The sequence below is a fragment of the Polyodon spathula genome, chromosome 2, assembly GCF_017654505.1.
Source record: "Polyodon spathula isolate WHYD16114869_AA chromosome 2, ASM1765450v1, whole genome shotgun sequence".
In the NCBI taxonomy this organism is placed as follows: domain Eukaryota; kingdom Metazoa; phylum Chordata; class Actinopteri; order Acipenseriformes; family Polyodontidae; genus Polyodon; species Polyodon spathula.
In genome coordinates, this window is record NC_054535.1 from 9,345,076 (window position 1) to 9,364,792 (window position 19,717).

General features: G+C 35.6%; 1 protein-coding gene across 2 annotated transcripts in view; it reads left to right on the top strand.

Annotated features, from left to right (window-relative positions):
* LOC121329841 (ligand-dependent nuclear receptor corepressor-like protein) overlaps positions 1-19,717 on the top strand; it is a 41,046-nt gene that overhangs the window by 6,361 nt on the left and 14,968 nt on the right. For both annotated transcript variants that reach the window (XM_041275740.1, XM_041275751.1), the window contains exons 2-3: positions 13,340-13,405; positions 15,168-15,247. In XM_041275740.1, the coding sequence (XP_041131674.1) occupies positions 13,340-13,405; positions 15,168-15,247 (146 nt within the window). The remainder of the gene's footprint in view (positions 1-13,339; positions 13,406-15,167; positions 15,248-19,717) is intronic.

A 19,717-nucleotide genomic window follows, 5' to 3' on the forward strand; every position in this document is an offset into this window, starting at 1 on the left:
AACTAGCCGTAATCCTGATCGAATGGCATTCCTCTGAAGTATGTTACGATAGCCATGCTGGTTGAGCTTGCCATGGACTTGGTAAAGATCACCAACTCTGTCACCAGCAAAGCAACCCCAGACCATGACACTGCCTCCTCCATGCTTGACAGTGGGAATCACACATGCAGAGCTCATGCGATCACCCTCTCGGGATCTTATAAATACTCTGCGGTTGGACCCAGATATTTCAAATTTTGACTCATAGGTTTCATAGACTCATAGTTTCTGTGTTTTTTGGCCCAGGCAAGTCTCTTCCTCTTATTCTGCACTCTTAACAATGGTTTCTTTGCAGCAATTCTTCTAGTTAGGCCAGCTTCATGCAATCTCCTCTGAACAGCTGATGTTGAAACATCTGTACTTCTAGTAGCAGATAGCTGAGTTTGTATTTCAGGGGCAGTTAATCACCAGTTTTGCAGATTTGTGACTCGAATGAACCAGTTCTCTGATTCTGAGGTCACCCTTGGCCTGCCTGACCTTGTTCGGTCCTCATGAGTGCCAGTTTCTTCAAATCGTTTGATGGTCTTGGCCACAGCAATTACAGACATTTGCAAAGTTCTTGCGATTGGTCTTAAAGATTGACCTTCATTTCTTAAAGTAACTACAGACTGTCTTTTTTCTTTGCTTAACTGAGCGTATTTTGCCATTTTCTGCTCCCTTACATTCAAGAATGACAAACTTGTGCCTATGCTACCTATATTTTTATAGTAATCATGGACCGTCACCTGTTACCAATAATTGGTGACAAAAGGTTAATTAGGTAACATGCTAGTTAACTAAGAGAACATCTAACAAAGACACGTTTATACTTAGGCCAGTGTTCTAACACCGTGTTATACACATTTCAGACTTTTAACTGACTTGAGCTTCAGACTGAAATCCCCTTGCTTTGGGTGAACATTTCATGGAAATTGACAAGATTTACATTTTCATTTAAAAATTTAATTTTTGAATGCAATTCACTTATGATTATCACCTTATATAAGTACATGCATCATATATTGAAATATTAAGTGTTTATAGACAAGTTTATACAGTTAAAAGCATAGATAATTATGAAAAACCTGGTTTCAAGCAGGTGTACTCAGACTTTTGACTGGTTTTGTATGTCCCACAGCGAATGCTGGCAGTTAGTGTAGTACACACACACACGTTTGTATTCCTATACTTGTGGGGACTTCTTATTGATTCGCACTATTTTTCTTTTGATGCTGAAATATGAGTGATAAGTTTCTTTTTGATGCTCAGTATATTTGTGTGGCTTACACACATCTATTTCCATACCTTTTTAGGTACAGTATTCTTATTCTTTATGGTCACACTTTTTTTTTAACCTTTCCAATCTATAATTTACACTCAATCTGTTTTATTATATTTTATAACAAAAAAGTTTAGCAAGCATTGGAATCACTGTTTTATTGTTTTATCACTGTTTAATTTTAATAAAATTATTTATTTTGGGTAGCTGCAGAAAATAATTCACTTGTGAATGAATATTAGGATACTGACAAGCTCATACTGTCCAGACTGTAACATCCCAATTTTTCAGTGAGTGGAACGTCTTGTGTTAAAAAGTAAAAAATGACAAATTATTGAATGTATTTTATATAGTGAAATTATACATGTAAAAATTACTTCTAAAATATGCATCTGTGGTCTCCCTATATTAATTTGAACAACTTGCATTGTTGAAATATTTATTGTTTTGTTTCAAATTTTGTGTATTAAAAAAGAACAAAAACAAAGATTAACTAGAACTGCCAGGCAGTTTTATAGCTTCCAAGCCCCAGTACCAAACAATTACTGGAAGAAGCGGGCTTAGTTAAAAAAAAACAAAAATAATAATAATAAAAAATGCATCAAACAGCCATTTGATTTCAGGTCAACACCATGTTTTTTAAAAGCCAGTTGAATTGCTACAGTGTCAAGGATGACGCTTGTGAAATTTGGAGTTAGTCAAGTAAATTGTTTGTCAACTGACGCAGGTTTAAATTTCAAATGTGAACGTATAACTGCCGGCTATCTTGTTTTATAAAACATCGCCATTTTCACATATTTGTATCCCATTGTTACTGGGACGATAACTACCAAGTTTGGAGTTTGTTGGTCAAATGGTGTTCAAATACCAGCAGTTTGCTGTTAAGGGTGGTTTCATTAAAGTTTGTGGCAGCCATTTTGAAATTAAAATTTATCACAGCAACTTCTACTTCGCAAACTTGATGCAGGTTTGGATGCAGATGATATATGCCAAGTTTCAGATGAATCGCTTCACCGGTTCTTAAGAAGAAGATTTCAAAAGGTTTTATCGAAAAATGCGTCACAGTGCCAATTGCAAGGACGCAGCAGCAAAATTTTTTCAGCATTTGACAGCCAATGTATCCAGCTTGTTACCTGCCAAGTCAGAACCTGATCAGTTACACAGCTTCTGAGCAGCAGCAGTTTAATTTTGAGAAGAAAAAAAAATTATAAAAAAACTTTAACAATAACAATAGGCCTCCCAGCCTTTGGTTTGGAAGCCTAATTAAAAAAAAACAAAAAACAAAAAAAAACAGTATTACAGTTTTCAAACAGTCATCTCCTGAAGATATACGGTGCATGAAGTATTGTATAAAAATTTTTGGAAATGATTTCACATTTACCCCTAAATTACAAATTTTTACCCAGTTTTCCAATCAGATGATACAATGCATACCTTTACAACAAACCATTTCATAGCCTGCAAAGTAGGGAACATGTTATCCTTTTGTACTTTTTGTTGTATCACTGATTGATGTAAAAAAAAAAAAAAAAAAAAAAAAAGTTTTAGCTATTCATAGGTAATAAAAACACTTACTAAATCATGCAGAATGTTGGTGAAAGACAACATTCTACAGGAACACAAGGTATCATAGTATCATTTCAACAACAGTTAAAAGTTAACGTATTAATGAGAGTTCATATGTTTACAAAAACAGATACACGTACATACAGGGTACTGCCCAGGAATTCTGTACAGCCGGGCGGCAGAACATTATAGCCGGGAGCACTTTTTACGGAAAAATAAATTTGCCTTAGCTAAATATATAATAGAACAAAATTAAAATATTGTGTTGTCTTTTGTTGACTATATCTGGTTGCACTTTATGTTCTACATTTTCTTTTTCATTACTGTTTTTTCTTACTGTAAATAACCATTCTTATTTAGGCACTATGATTTGGCTGGGGAAAGGTAACGATAGCTTAATTGCAGAGCTTATTGCTTCATTTAAATTGTTTTCTTTAAGTTTTCAGAGCATTTTGTTCATGCACATCTATTTTTGTTTTTTGCTGTTCTACATTTTTTTAATGTAACTGTTCATTTTAACCATTTATTTAACACAACAGTACTCGCACATGTTTGGTCACTACCATAACTGGTGCATGAAACGCAGTGTAATAATCCAGCACCTCTGCACTTAAGCATTTGTATGTCAGCTGACAACAGCTGATATCCCGTCACGCCGCCGCCTTAAAGGCGTACAGCCTCTGTAAATGAACCCCCAATATATCTCACAAGCACCTGGGCATATATTGTTACGATATCACAACAAAAAGAATACGCGTTTTTTTTTTTTTTTTTTTTTTTTTTTTTTGGTGCATATGTTTAGCTATTATGTACTATATATCACCTAGTACAATAATACAAAATATGGACAATGATAATACGTGAAAATAATATTTTTTTAATAAAGGTGCTGGTGCAAATATACTATTAGGCGGTGAAATGCTCCATTCGCTGGCTTATTTTGACACCATGGATTCATTGTCACTATTTTTGCTTTGAAAATAATTGGTAATTTTCTTAGCAGTCATTTAACGTTTTTCTAAGTGCTTAACACAGAAAACCCACCCCTTCAACTTTCCGATTGGTTAAATGTTGTGTCAAGACATGTAACAGCTGTCGTGTGGGTCCAAGATTTTTTTTTTTCACCCAGCAGTGCGCAACTCTAGTCTGCTAGAAGCGCAATCAATCATTATTGTTAATCCTTAAGGCACAGCAGCATCTGCAAGACAGGCGGATCAGGTTTTTTCAGGCAGGCGGCGACAGTCACTTTGCCAGGCGACCCGTCCAGCTGAAAAGGCCTGGGGAGAACCCTGAAATATATTACATTCTAAATGTTTATATAACCCTTAGAGGTCCATTTATTCAGTGCTTGTCAGGAGCATCAGGTCCAATGTATTTTCACATGCACTGTAAACATTTTTTCAAAACAGGTTTAAAAGGCACTGAATCGCAAAAGTACACTCAGTATTGTATCTCCAACCAACCCCACCTCTTGTTCGCTGTATTTTACACATACCTTGTTATAGACATGCATACTGATAAATCCTCTCCTGATCACTCGTTTTATCACCAAACTCCTCAATAATGCAATCCAAGACAACATCATTATTTTATTACTATAACATCTCAGAAAGCTCTGCAAATGTCTGTGATATTCTTTGAGCGCTGGATGCAGAAGCCATGGTGGCTAGTGCCTGGAAAAGTTAATTTCAAGCCCTGCATATATAAACATTAACACAGGCAATTTTGATTTACATTTACATAACCATACCTGTCTAATAAAACTGCTTCTGTATTCAAGTTCAGTGTTGATTGAGGCTTCAGTTTACTTCAGTCAGTATCCAGAGTTGTTCAAAAATGCCAAAAACAGTAACAATCACCCCTAAATACCGGATCAACGAGTTTGGCAAGGACGAATTTCACGTTGATGGTAATGTGCTGTTTTGTACTTCATGCAGCAATGCAATAGATTATACTTATAGGCAAACTATTGCATAATGGGAAGCACTAAACAAATTGAATTAAATGAAATGTAAAAGCAGCAAAGTTGGGATTCTTTTCTGTGCTGAATGCCAGCATCTCCAGTTCTACAATAGCCACCTGGATAACGAAGACTGGGTTGAATAAAATTTTTTTTTTTTTTTTTTTTTTTTTTTTTTTTAAACAGGGAACTATTTGTAATATATGAAGTTAAAAAAAAAAAAAAAAGTTATTGATTAATGGCATTGGTAAGCTTGTAACTTGCTTAGAATTTGAAAGTGTACAACATTGTATTTTCTGTAATATTTCAATGCCTGTTGTGATTATTATTGTTTGTTATTCTACTGGCAATAGAGCAGTTGTTTATTATGTATTGTGCATGTTGTTGAGCAAAGCTTATTTGATAATTATGGTGTATTGCTGTATTTAGATTAGGACGCTTCCCTTAATGAAGTTGCCATAGCTACATGTGGAACAAGGGTTTTGTTATTGCCATATTTTCAGTATTCTTCCAAGAGAAGGGGTAATGCTGACGTTCAGCCTTTACTTGTAATGGTTAGGGACTAGAGAATAATAATAATAATAATAATAATAATAATAATGATGGCAATGATAGTAACGAACAAACAGAATAGTTTAATAAGTGTGTTTGTAAACAAAGACGGTATTCATGCAGGTTAAAGAAATACATATAACTGAGAAGAAACATGTGGAATGTAAATTATATGAATGTTTATTGTAAATGGAATGAATGTTAAATAGTTTATTTTTGTTTAAAATGATTCCAGGTGTAACCGGTTAGTGAATAATAAATTATTGTTTAATACCTTCCCTTTCCTTAGGAGAGAGCAGTAGCACTATTAGGTGGTGAATGTCAGTCATTGAGTACAACCTGATAGTCATTTGCAGCCTGAGTTAAGTATCCATTACGAAAATAAATAAATATGTTGAGAGAATAATGTGATTGTGGATGGGGATAAGCTCAGACCGTCACCCCGCTACACACCATAACAGTAAGTCAAAATAGACTATAGTTTTTTTTTATTTTTTTTAATATATACCATTAAATTGCTGCTGTGCTACATTGGGGGAAAAAACTATTAAACATCTGCTACAAAAGAATTACTGTATATCCGGTAGCTCTTCCATTCTGAGTGCAGGATATTGTTACTTTTAAAAAAAAAAACGAACAAAAAAAAAATACACAGTAAAGCGATCATTTTCCTTTAAAGAATGTACCACTTGAAAAAAGCTTTGAGCTTGCATATAATTTAATTAAGAAATGGTCATGGTTTAACATTGCTAATTATGGGTCTCCCCATTGGCGCATCCAGTAAAGGTGCAGGATGTCCCCTATAGCCAGGGGATCGCAGCCAGTGTTTCTGCAGTGGAGCCGCCAGATCTGTGTTGTCCTCCGGCGCTATAAGTCTGGTGGCCTCGCTGTGGATCAGCAGTGCGAAAAATGACGGATTGGCAGGAGCACATTTTGCCATAAAATTGGAGACGACGGAATTAAAAATAAGTAAATAAATAAATTCTTCCCAATAGAGTGAAAACATCTTAATCTTCAGGCTTTTAGTGCTTTACAAAGGTTTAAATTGTGTACTTTAGGTGGATATTAGCACATTTCCAAGCACTTCAGGCGGACCTGAAAAGGATATAATTCAATCTACAAAGGGTTAATGCAACTTGAAGCAGAGCTATATTTACAAATATATTTAATTTATTATATTTTCTACATGTTGAGTTTCCATATTGTGGAAGGGGTGTGGGTAATTCACTGACCAGGAGACAGACAGGTGTAATTGAAAACACCACACAGGTGCCCAGTTTTATTTTTAGGCCAGTTCTTATTTTTCTCCGGCAGAGGGCACTGTTGGCCGTGGGCTGCCTATCAACGATGATAGACAGCACCACGGAAATACCACTCTCTTTACAATTTACAATACGCTGGGATCTGCCCAAGGGTTCCTTGCTCTCACTGTCTCGCTGTGAAACTCTTTCTTTTCTCCTGGCTGATTCCTGGTCCTGAATCAGAGCTTCTGCACTCTCGGCGCGACTAAGTGGGCAGACTGTGACCACGCGAGCAGAGTCAGCACAGATCTCTCCCTGCTACACATATATACAATATAATATTTGTTGTTTATTTGTGTTTGTGAATTTTTCAAGCCATTTACTATTGATAGCATGATAATGTTTCCTGAGCGGTGTTTTGGTCCAAGAAATTACCTGAAATGTAAAATGTGCTGATTTTAAAACAACATAGCGTTTTACATTCCCACATTTCTTTTCACATTTCCATTCAACATTGCTTTTATACATTTTAGCAGTGCCAATCAAATTGAACTGAGCAGTTGTTGTACTTTACGCCATTGGCTAATCCACCAGTGTGCAGTTGGCCATTTCCAATTTGCACCACTGGTGCACCGATAATCGATAGCTTATCGGCATGGCACCGATATTAGGGGGGGGGGCGGGGACACAATTGTTTGGATTTCTTTTTAAATATCTGAAGACAACAATAGGATATTATTCTAAAAATAGGTCGAATCCTAAATAACATTGGTAGTTTAAGTTGTTGTTGTTGTTGTTCGTAGTTTAGAGTACATGTAGCCTATACAGTTGCCAGCTTAACAATCACCCTAAGTAATGCTTTGTAATTGGTTTCAGGCTGACAAAACTAATAAATACAGGGGTATTTGTTATTCGTAAGAAAATAGTATTAACCAGGCAAATTATTATTCAAATACAGCGTCGATGTGAGGTTAGTTACAAAACTGCCTCTGCAACATCTCTGCTCCGTCTCTGTCTTTGGCAGCTTGGCATCACCTGGTAGCTCACTTGATCAGATCCTTGAACGTAAACAGTTTAACTGAAAAGCACTTTTTTTTAAAACCAAGACTACAACAGCAATGACAACAATCTCCCTAACATCCAAGTAGTTGTTGGCTCTCTAAACATTAAGTGGGAATTACCATTTGTAATTTTTCTTCAGCTTAATCTGCATTGGTTGCGGTTGTATTCGGTAGCATTTTGATTATTGTGTCCTCTTGTTTAGTAACAAATTCAAGTTTCAAGCAAATTTGTTTAGATCCCTCCTGTCACTACCTTGGATCACAAAGGATGATAAAAAAAATTAATAAAATAGTGTCACCTGATACTGTCACAGGTCTTGTGAAGAGGGGTCTGCGTGATTAAAGGCATTTGTGCTGTGGCACGATGAAAATGGACAGTAATATTTTACTTAAAAAATTAATGAAAAAAACAAGTCAAATATTAACAATATAAAGTCAAATAAAGAAAAACTGCACTTTCATTGGCAATGTTCAATTAAAAAAAAAAAAACCTTGGCGCCGAGCCATTCTAATTTCAAGACTTAAAATAAGGCTATGTACTGGGAGGTTGGGGGGGGGGGGATGGATCCATACCTGCAAATTTAGATGATACACGTCAACAAAGTGATGCACAGGAAATGCATCTATCGGTGCATATTTTGAAGTTTTTATTGAATCACACAACTCAGAATGTTCCAGAACTGTCAGCGGCCACAACAGAACAGACACCTGCTCTACGGCTCTTTTTGAAGGTAATTGTCTCTGAACTTATAATTCAATTCACATTTAGATTCAATATCTAAAATAAGAACTTGAATAGTATTTCAATGTTTGTTATCTTTCTTCAGACTCTTAAAGGACAAGAGGAAGCTTGTGCTGTTGACGGTACGCACACATCTTTGTTTATTTGTTTGGTAAAAGTGGTTGCCACATTCATTGCATTTTTACGTTTACGGCTTTATCACCATATTGTTCGTTTTTCTATAGACTATTCTTTTTCTGCTGCTGTTGACTTCTATAAGTTTTGTATATATGCTATTTTATTTTTTGTAATCCTGATTTTAGTTTTTGTATGCCATTGTAATTTTTGTATTTTTTGTATTTTTCCTGTAGTGCTTTGGCCTGGCATTGCCATGAAAGGTGCTATATAAAAATAAATTGGTTAATTGATTGTTGAATTGCTTTGTGCATGGGTGTGGAGTTTGCAGGGTTGAAAAATGGCTGGAAAAAACTACAAGAAACTGATGGAGGCCCTGAAGACCACCAGCAAGCCCCTTGATCTCGAGGATATCAACACCCTTTTGCTTGAGGACCATGAGGGGGTGGACCCACTAGAGGAGGATCAACTGGATGAGGCGCTGATGATAGAAAAGGGTAGAGATGAAGAGGAAGAAGCCATTCCAGATGAGCCCCAGCCCAGCACTTCCACTGTCAAGTAAGTTCATTGTTTACAGCATTCATTGTTTGATATGTTTTTTGCATATTCAAAATAGCTTTTTATGTATTCCTAATTGTTTGTTTTTCTTTTATAGTATGGCCACCACAGATGCATACCATGCACACTCCTTGCCCACCAAATGGCGCTGTACATGTCGTCGCAACACACCAGATTGCTGGCTGCAGACCTGTCTGGTGACCACTCGCTACACATTTGCTCACACTACTGCCTCCACACCTGATGCTTCTGCGGAACCTGCTGCTGTCCACTTTATCGATGGAGAGCGACGCAGAGCCAGGTTTCTTCACATATGAAGACGCAGACCAGATAGCACCGAGACTGCTCCCTTTCAGACCTAGTTGACATCCCCATGATTAACAGTGCTGTTCGATCCACCACAGATTTTTTCCTCCTCTTTTTCACACAGGTTATCATCGCTGATATCTGCAAATTTACAGATGCCTAGGGATGGCATTTAGTTGTAGAAAAACCTAGCTACGGTAATAGTCAAGGCGGTTGGAACGAAGTTACCCCAGAGGAGTTAATGCAATTTATTGGCCACATAATTATACATGGGCATTGTACGGTTACCTGATGTTCGTCGGTATTGGAGCACATCTTCTTTACATCATGGCTTATGGGCTAGGAAGTTCATGATGCAATCAGTTCTAGGCGATAATGGCTGCGCTACATATCGTCGATCCCGCCACTGAAAACAACACTGAACGGTTACACAAACTGCGCTACCTCCCCGATCACCTGAAAACCACATGTTTTAAACTTTATCAGCCAAACCAAAATGTAACGGATGATGAGGGAATGGTTAGGTCTAAGTCACAATCAGGTTTTAGACAGTTTATAAAAGATAAACCAACTAGGTGGAGGTTCAGATGGTGGGTTCTAGCAGCGTCAGACAACGGTTACACAGTAGATTTTGACATTTACACCTGCAGTTGCAACGGTAGGGTAATTGGCTTAGCAAATAATGTAGTCTTAGAATTGGTCCAGCCATTTGTCCATCAAGGCCTTAATGTGTGGTTCGATAATTTTTACACATCACCAAATATGCTGATAAAATTAAAAAGGCTTGGTTGTAATTCTTGTGTCACATGCAACACAAATAGCATAAACTTTCCTGCTATTCTGAGGGACTCTGAACAATGGGAACGTCGGAGCAAGCATGGGGATTTGAGATGGTGTATCGAGGAAGGGAACATTTTAGCAATTCAGTGGAGGGATGCTTGAGCCGTTACTTGTTTGTCATCATTTCATAGTGCCAGCGAATCGAGCACTGTGCAAATGCTATTAAGAACCGAGGGGTGTTGAACTCGAGCAGTGGTGCTCAGCCTGCCACCATTCACGAATATAATCACATGGGCAGTGTAGACAAATTCGAGCAGAGAAATTATTTTAATTTCTTAAGAATACTGTAAAAATCGCAGTATTGGGCTAATTTCACGATTTCCGCGTAGCTATAAATGTTTAATTATACTGTTAATTTGTCCCATGGGTCATTTTTGACAGGTAATAAATTGCCTAATATACGTTTTTTTATGTTATTCAGTTGTATTTTTATTTATTTTTTTTACATGAAAAGTTCTCAATGTAACTTTTTTTAATGCACTTGTAAATAATATATAAACACACATTTTTAAATAAAAAATACTTTTCATAAACTTTGTTTTCTCTTGTTTTTTTCATACATTACCATGAAAATCTTTTACATAAGATTTGGCAGTGAACTTTGTGATGTTTTGCTTAGTCTAGACGACTTTAATAAAATAGTTGACAGTTCTAAAAATAGGACCGTTTTTGGGAATTTTGGCATACAAACCATGGCTCGGACAAAATTTTGATAATTGATTTTTTTTTTTTTTTTAATTTCAAATCCTAATAAAATTTTGCATATGTCATATTCTGATAATTTTTGTATATCTACTTGGAAATGGGTTGAAACTGTCAATATTATACATTTTTCATTTATTTTTTGGGCGGTCCAGTTTATATAAAAACATAAAATACATTTCACAATAAAATATATTATATCATTGGGAACAGCTACTAAAGGTCTTTCTATAGATATATTTCTGATGTAAGGTTGCCAGTCTACAAACGCTAAACACATTCATTCTACCTAGACGTCAAAGAGATATGCATTTTTGGTTTCATTTTTTAAAGTTCTTAAGAACTTTTATATAAAAAAAATAAAAAATAAGTTGACGGAAGGATATTTTAATAAAAATGACTTGTTCATTTAAAAAATGTTTTCAATAATTTTTTCCTATTTAGTTAGTTGACCCATTTCTATGCGCAATAAGGCACTTCACGGTGTGTGTGATACACTTGGGGCCCTTCGTTTTCGGTTTTTATTTATTTTAATTTCCTGGGAATTTATCAGTGTTTATTACAAAAACAATTAAAACGGGTGAACATCGGTACAAAAATATACTCCACATTTTTCTGGGTTGATTTTGGCTGACAGGAAGGCAGCAAAAAAAACAAATAGAGAAAAGTATTGAAAGTAAAAGCAGTTTAGAGCTATGCTAACTAGTGATGAGCTATTGTGTGGTTCATTTCCAATTTATTAAATGAAACAGCGAAACAGATTAAACTTTGAACGATTAATGAACTGCGCAATTTTGATCGGTTTATTTCACTATAAGACTTTTCTTTATCACTTACATAAAAGTTACTTCCGCATCTCAACCACTTGCAATTCCAGTGGTTTATATATTGGTAAGCAAGGATATGCAAAATGCTGGAAAATAAACACGCAAAAGAACGAATCTGCATTGAAAAACTCGGTTGTATCTACCACTGTTAATAATAATAATAATAATAATAATAATAATAATAAACAGTAAAATCCATTAAAGAGCCCTGTAAATATCAGAACACAAGCGTGTATTATGGTAGGCTTACACCACAATAAAAAAAAAATTCAAAATATGGTTTTAAAATGAACAATAAAACAAGCAGTGCATTTCCGATGGTAACTTAAAAGCTCCGTCACACTCTCTGCTGGTCCAGTGGGTCCTGGAAGCTTGGGGAAAGTTAAACATCGAGCATGTAAAAATAAATAAATAAATAAAAGTTGTCAATCAGTGCTTGTGAACTCACTGTGTCTCTGGATTGAAGCAAAGATGACCACATTCGTTGTTTTAAAAAAGGGGAACCGTGCACATTTCAACGAGCTACTGTCCATAATACATTATAAAACTAGCTTTGAAGCTTTTTTTGGGGCGTGCTCAAAGTAAACCAAATACAAACTTATTTTCTGATATTAACAGGGTTGCCTCTTTAGTGTATTTTAACTTTATTTTTATTAACTGTGTTCCATGAATTGGTAAGCTCACTTTGGGTGTATTGGCTGGAACATTCAGTATGACGCACATTCTATTATTCATAACTTGGCGTTTATTTACAATATTTCGCAGTAGCCCTGGCGCTTATTGGAGACCTGGAAATTATTGGAAGCTTTACGGTATAACACCACAGTATATATTGCCTGAAATATTTATTTCGTTAGATTTTTCACCCTTTTCTCTCGACTGGTTTACTGTGAACATGTCTTAATGGCTTAGGTTTTTGCTGTATATTTGGTTATACAAAGCATCTCTCTCTAGTACAGGTCCTGTCATTGTGAGTTGTGAGGATATAAGTACAAATTATTCTGTCGGGCATTAAATTTACTGCTCAGAAATGTTCTTGTGTGGGTTAAGTACTAATGGGATTTGCATGTGCCTAAAGTATTGGCTAACCATAAAATCTATGTTAATTGTCTCCTGTTCCAGGGGGAACATTTTATATTTTTGAAAACGTAGCTACAATGAAAGTTGCAGGGAAATAACTGGGTGGTTGCTGTGTTCTGCTATAGCTTGAATCATGTTACATTCACACTGCAAGTGGGCTTCTGTACTTTTCATTTTTCTTCATATGCAATGAACCAGAAGTCAAGAGCACAGCTTGGTACATTATATAAAGCTCCTGTTTGATAATCATTCTTCTACCACCTTTGCATTTTAAAGGTGTTTTCCAGCTTGCATGTTTCTCTCTTTCATGATGCACTAAATAAAGGAGTTTCCTATTTTACCATGGTTATTCCTCAAGTATGTTATGTTAAACCAGTTAATTACAGTATCCAAACAGATGATAGTTTTAGCAATTTAATTTGAGTATTTATAGGACATGTTGGATATGTTTGTACGTGTTTGTTTATTTAACTGCATTTCTTTGTACTTGCAGGTTTTGAAAGTATACTAGAAGGGATCTACGGACCAAGGCTACTTAGGGACCTCAGTGCATTTGTGGGTAAGTTTAAACTATTTGTATTTTTAGGATTTCTGGACCTGTTAGTTAGTTTTTATTTATCGCTGTAATATGTTTTATGTAGACACAGGTTTAATATTGGGAGTTGTCATCTTGCATGGATACAGGATCAAAGAGTCACATGCCCCAAGAATCTCTCCTAAATTGTAAAAGGCAAAATTGTTACTGGAAACAGTCCCACTCGGGTACACCATGCTTCCATGTTATGTTAAAAAGGAAGCAATTGGACCAGCATGTGGGTTTTGTGTTTTTTTTTATTTTTTTTTTATTATTTTTAATTATTGATTGTGGGTACTGTACAAGAAAGATGAAGCCTCTTTAAAGATGTGCAACTGAAGTACCCTCATCATATGTGACAGACACCATTTCTCAGGGAAATAGACCACTTTTATTCCTTTTTTTGTTTTTGAGAAAAAGTGGGAAAACTCTGCTAGAAGCAGTAATTTTGTGATCTGATAGTTTAGAAAGGTTTGTATTTGGAGCCAAGTGATGGTCCCAATAGGCCTAAGCATTGTATGTAAAATTATGTGTTGGCTAACTGTATAATAATATCCAGAACTACGTGCTCTGCAATTTTAGAGAAAGCAGTCCTGAGGGTATGGCTCTTCTAAAAAGGACCATGCAGTAAAATGTGACAGTAAAATAGTAAAATGTATAATATTTACACAGCCAGTTTCATACAGTAATAGTGTTGACTGTGGGATGAAAACAATGCTTGGCTGTGAAGTAACTGATGATGGTGATTAAGTAGATTCAAGAAAATGCACAGAGTCCTTTTCTTCAATCAGTTGCCAGGTTTATTGAAATATGCAGGGAGTCTGGTCCCAGGTACAGGACAAACAGAATACTCATCATTACAATGTTTGCATGACATTAAATACCCTTCTGTATAGATGGTCCACCTCCCCTTTCTCTGACACTTAACCAATTGCAAAGGTAATTTAATTTATTGTGTGTGTGTGTGTGTGTGTCTAGTGTGACAACCTCTGAACTCAGTGCATTCTTCACACTCCTGGAGACAAAAGGTCCATACATCTGCCTTTTGTTATCTTCTTGGGACCCCCTTTGATCCTAGTGGCATTATCTCTTTCGATCTCTCTGAAGTCTTTAGAGCCTGTTCCCTTCTAGTCCACAGCATTGTTATCTCGTTAGCTTGCAGTCAATGTTGGGCAAGAGCTTGTAGACGCAATGTCTCTATCAATGGTTAGCAGTACATGCAATTTGAACCAAACAGTCTGCTATCTGCAATATTAGTCTCTTTTCAGAAAAGAACACCAGTATAGCTCTGCCAGTCCACATGCGTAGCAGACTCCTAATCAATTCTCGACCCATGTTTTCCAACAGGCTGTAAGAGTTAACGTTTTACCAATACATTCATATTAAATACAGATGTCTGCTTAAGTAATGTCTTTCCCAGAGTGTCAGTATTTAATTCCCTAAATGTGCAAACTTTAGGATTAAACAAAATGTAGCTTTCCTTGAAAAGATGTATTGTCCATACTTGTTATCTAAGCGAATGAAATCTACAAATGGGAACAAAACCCAAAGGAAATATAACAAATCTATTGATTCATTATTATTATTATTATCAGAAGATTTGAAGGGCTCACAGGTGGATCAGGTTTTCGTATTCTTTCGGCTGATATTTTAATATAGATTTCTTGGATATGTAGGAAATACTGTATTGATGAAATGTTTTTGTTGGTAATCAAAACTAAATGTAGTGTGTTTACATTTCTTTTAGACTATGAACCAGATGAGGTGAATGATTGGTCTATGGTTGAAAACTGTTCATTCTGCAACCTACAAATAGAGAAAATCAATGTGAGTATATGTGTTAATAGGTTTTTTTTAAAAATGTAGGCCTGTTCTTTTTACGTGATTGGCATTATTAGATAGATGTAATTATAGAATCTTTTAATTACTTTCTGTTCTCCATTCTGTGCTGAACTTCACTGAAATTACTAAGCCAAATTAAACACACTTGTGTTCTGTTTTGCAATTAGGGGTTTTACAATATAATGATAAAAGGATAAATATAAATTCTAACGATTATTCTATTGTCAGTATTTTTATTGTGGTAATTTATTTAGTTATATTTAGGATTGAGAAACACATGAAGTGGACAGAATGCAGAGAAAACTAAAATAGGAACATCCAGATTAATGAACCTTTCACTGGATTTTATATAGCCACAAAAATCAACAAGAGCAGTGCACACCAAATGTGATGGGTAACAAAAACAGAAACAAACCCTTTCTTCCTAAAAAAAAAAAAAAAAGATAAAATCAAGTATCTGGGATCATTTGGGTTTTAAAAAAATGGTGATGGTGAGGTTATTGAAGAGAGAGGGCCAATTTGTAAATTGTCAAGCTGTTTTTTCAAAGAGCAGCAACGCGACGAATATGTTCACACAAAGTGATCACCAGCAAGTACTTTATAAAGAAGCAACATTGGTAAGGAACAAAGTGTTAAGTAAAACTATAATAGTCCTAATGTGTATTTTCGTTTTATGATTATATATATATATATATATTAATATATATATATATATATATATATATATATATATATATATATTATATTTTTTATCTACATAGCTTGAGGACAAACATTAACACTATTTGTACTCAAACAGGAATGTCAGTATATTTAAAGGCCACTCCTTAAATGCTCAGCGCACACAACACTCACTATATCCTTGCGTATGTTTTCTAATTATTTATTTTCAACTAAATATTAGTGTTTTCAAACATGAATTAACTTTTTGTTGATAATAATAATAGAATATTATCTTTATATAGTTCCTTTCATAGTGGACCACCGTCACAAAGCTCTTTACAGAAGTAGGCTGTAAACTGTGCATTATATGCAGTCGCTTACAATTGGACATTGATTTAACATCTCGTCCGAAGGACGGAGCACAAGGAAGGTTAAGTGACTTGCTCAGGGTCACACAGTGAGTCAGTCATTGGCAGAGGTGGGATTTGAACCAGTGACCTTCTGGTTACAAGCCCTGGACTTTAACCACTGGACCACACTGCCTCTTTAAGCCACCAGTAAAACAGAGATGCCAGCAGCAACGATTTGGCCATAGCAGCTACCATTTTGGAGGTTCTGCTACAGCACTACATCAAAGGGGTATAATACTATGATTTTTATTAAATAAATAAATGATGGATACTCCGTGAATGTTTTTTAAATACAATTTAAATACCATGTGTGTGTGTTCCTGTTTTAATTTTGTTCAATGAATTAATTGTTCTTAATACTGTATTTCATTGACAGTTTATTGTGGCATTTTAATTGACATACTAAAACCTCTGAGTCGGGTTGTTTAGTAACCATGTAGTGGTCCTTCAGAAACTGCTGCGCAAATGTCGCCTTGCTATCATCACGCACGTTTACTTGGTTGCTTATCGGTGGGCTTGTTACTTTTCGATTTTAATCGGTAAAGCTTGTTAAATGTCGAATTCCCCAAAAAATTAGTTTGACTGAAATAAATTTATATAGGATAAACGTTGGTAAAACCACTCGCTATTTTATTTTCAACAAAAATAATAGTTTTAGAAATCCTCTCTAGTTTGTGTAGTTTTTATACTTGCAGTGTTTCCTGCCTCCGTTCCGTGCTGAATGGCTAGGGGTTGCTGTCAGTCAGCTCGGTGGTCCCTTAATAGCTGCTGTACTTTTACTGTCAGTCATTTCATGCAGATCTTGTTGACTGAAGCAGTGCTAGAATGCTCTTATTCATTTAAATAACTGTCAATCATCAAGACCTGCACCGACCGCCCTTTCATTTGCCAGCTACAGCGCCTGTCATTCAAAGCGCCTACTTTGAAATTAGCGGGTTAAGGTGTAGGTAAACTTTTGTTATAAGTATAACAGTGACAGTTACTAGTTAGATTTGAAAATGGGGAGGAAGAAGAGTATTCTGCACAATACCCTGACTGACAGCTGAAGTCTCTGCGTTACCTTGAAGCGGCACTGTCTGCCTTGCCTTCCAGTGAATCCATCTGTGCTGAATCAGGAGAGGGTGAGGGAGCTCAGACTCTGAATAATAAGAGCAAGTTAGTTCTGTTCAACTATCTGTTTTGTTCTTTGCATATTATTTTTACTTGTGAATGCATACTATACAAGTTTGTGTAATACACTTTTATATGCTGCATTTTCTATGGTTTATTTGAGAAATGTTTTACAATGTGTAGGATCTTTATCTGTACAAGGTATAGCTCTGCTGTGACAAGTGTTATTTCAATTAGAATGTTGGTAACCATGGTTTTGTTGCATGTTGAATATGAGAAGGAGGGTTGCTAAATGAGATGTTTCTCAATGGCATAAAAAGTTTTTTTTTTTTTAAGCTTAAAGGTCGATTTCACCCATTCTCTGCTTGAATTGAAAAATAAAGATCAAAAAACGACATTCTTTCAAAAATAAACGTTGATATTAATCCTCGATTTTGGTAAAAAAAAAAAAATTAAATTGTATAGTAGCAAGCCTACTTATCAGTTATTAAAATAGGCGTCTCAAATCAAACAGAAAATGTCACTCTCTGCCATCTAAAAGATCGAGATTGGCTTGTCAGAAATATCCAGAAAAATTGACCACAAAATGGTCATTCATTAAAAGAAGTCGAGTGTCCGAATCTCACATCTATTGTGAATACTGCCGGAAAGACTTCTCTGTGAAAGATGGTGGGCATCATGGCTATATTACTGAGGTACAAGAAACACCAGCAATATGCAAAATCTGACCCTCCCCATTACTGTATGTTTGTGCAAATAGGTTTTGCGGTTTAACTCGCTTTAAATAATTAAATTAATTGAGTACGACACCGCATTAAAAAAAAAAAAAAAAAAAAAAAAACCTCTTCCTCGCTTAGCTCAGCGCATGCTATTAAATTATCCTTCCATAAGTTGGCATCTCTGGTAAAGTCATAAACCTTTTGCATTTCAAAACCCCTGGGTCCTGACTCCTAGTGCCATTGTTGTTATAGTTCTTAAATCTGTTGTCTTAACGCAGTTATAGCACCTAATTTTTTATTGTTATTATTTTTTTTATTTTAAAAAAGTTTAGACCAAGAAACATTTTAAAAAGCTGTAAGGAGAGCCTTACCACAGCTTGTCTATTAATTCTATTAATTCATTTTCACAGGCTGATATGACCAGCTCCATTTGCTTTGTGACTTTGGCTGGCATCAGTAATGATATAAAGTAGTCTTCAGCACCAAATGAACAATCCATTTCCAGTCAGAGGTCAGTCACATAAAATGACAGTGTTGAGTTATCCACTATTCTTCAATAGTTTTTATCCCTTCGTTACCTGTAATAAGTGTCGAGTTACGAGTAAAGCGTGGTGTCGAATTAAAGAGGCAGGATACATATTTTATATGGAGAAACTTCAGGACCAAGACTGTCTAATGAAGCGAAGGTGCTGTTTTCCACCAGTTGAGTTAACAGAGGTTGACTGTTTGTGCCCATGCTATTCGTTTGCTTATGAATGCAGATGTATATTTGTCAAACCGGAAGTGGGTGTAGCAAAATCGGAAGTTGTTTTAAAACGTGTTTTTTACCCTTATTTCCACCGGAAAAATGTCCTGAGTGACATAACAACCATTTATACTGTGTATAATATATGCAGTCCAGTGCTGTGCTGTATTTTGTAAAAGCTCTACTATAGGGCTCTTCGTTTTGGGGTTTTATTTTTGATGACTTCATGTTCCTTTTTAAGTTTGTTTCGAGCCAACATAATTTAATAAAACGGAAGAGCCCTAGCAGTAAGCAATGGAACCACAATAACCACAAACTAATAAAATAAGAAATGCAGAAAGATGATTTTGATCTATTTTTTCTATTTTAAAATGAACAATAATGAAAATAGGTACAAAATATTTGGGATTTTTAAGGCTCGTGATCTGATCATTTTCACAAATGTATTGTTTCCCATGTGCAAACCAGTGCTTAATTTGTGTCCCGGGGATTGCTGGGGCAGAGCCCCGGAACCTCTGGGTGTGCATTGTCATATTCCTGGTACCTCTTGTTAAAAATTTCATAAAATGCTTTATTTTTAAATTCTCAACACCGTTGTATCAAATCTGCAAGTTCTTGTGTGCGTGGTAAAGAGAGACAGTCCGATACCACGTTTGTAGCCTACTTTTAAATTACTTTACGCTTTCAGCTTGAGTGCTAAATAAGATGACACTGGCTGCAACTCTGTTGTCGTTTTTTATACACAAATAAGTTTACTTGATTTGAAAAACGTTATGAATGATACAAGCAACTTCTTACACTACTTGGT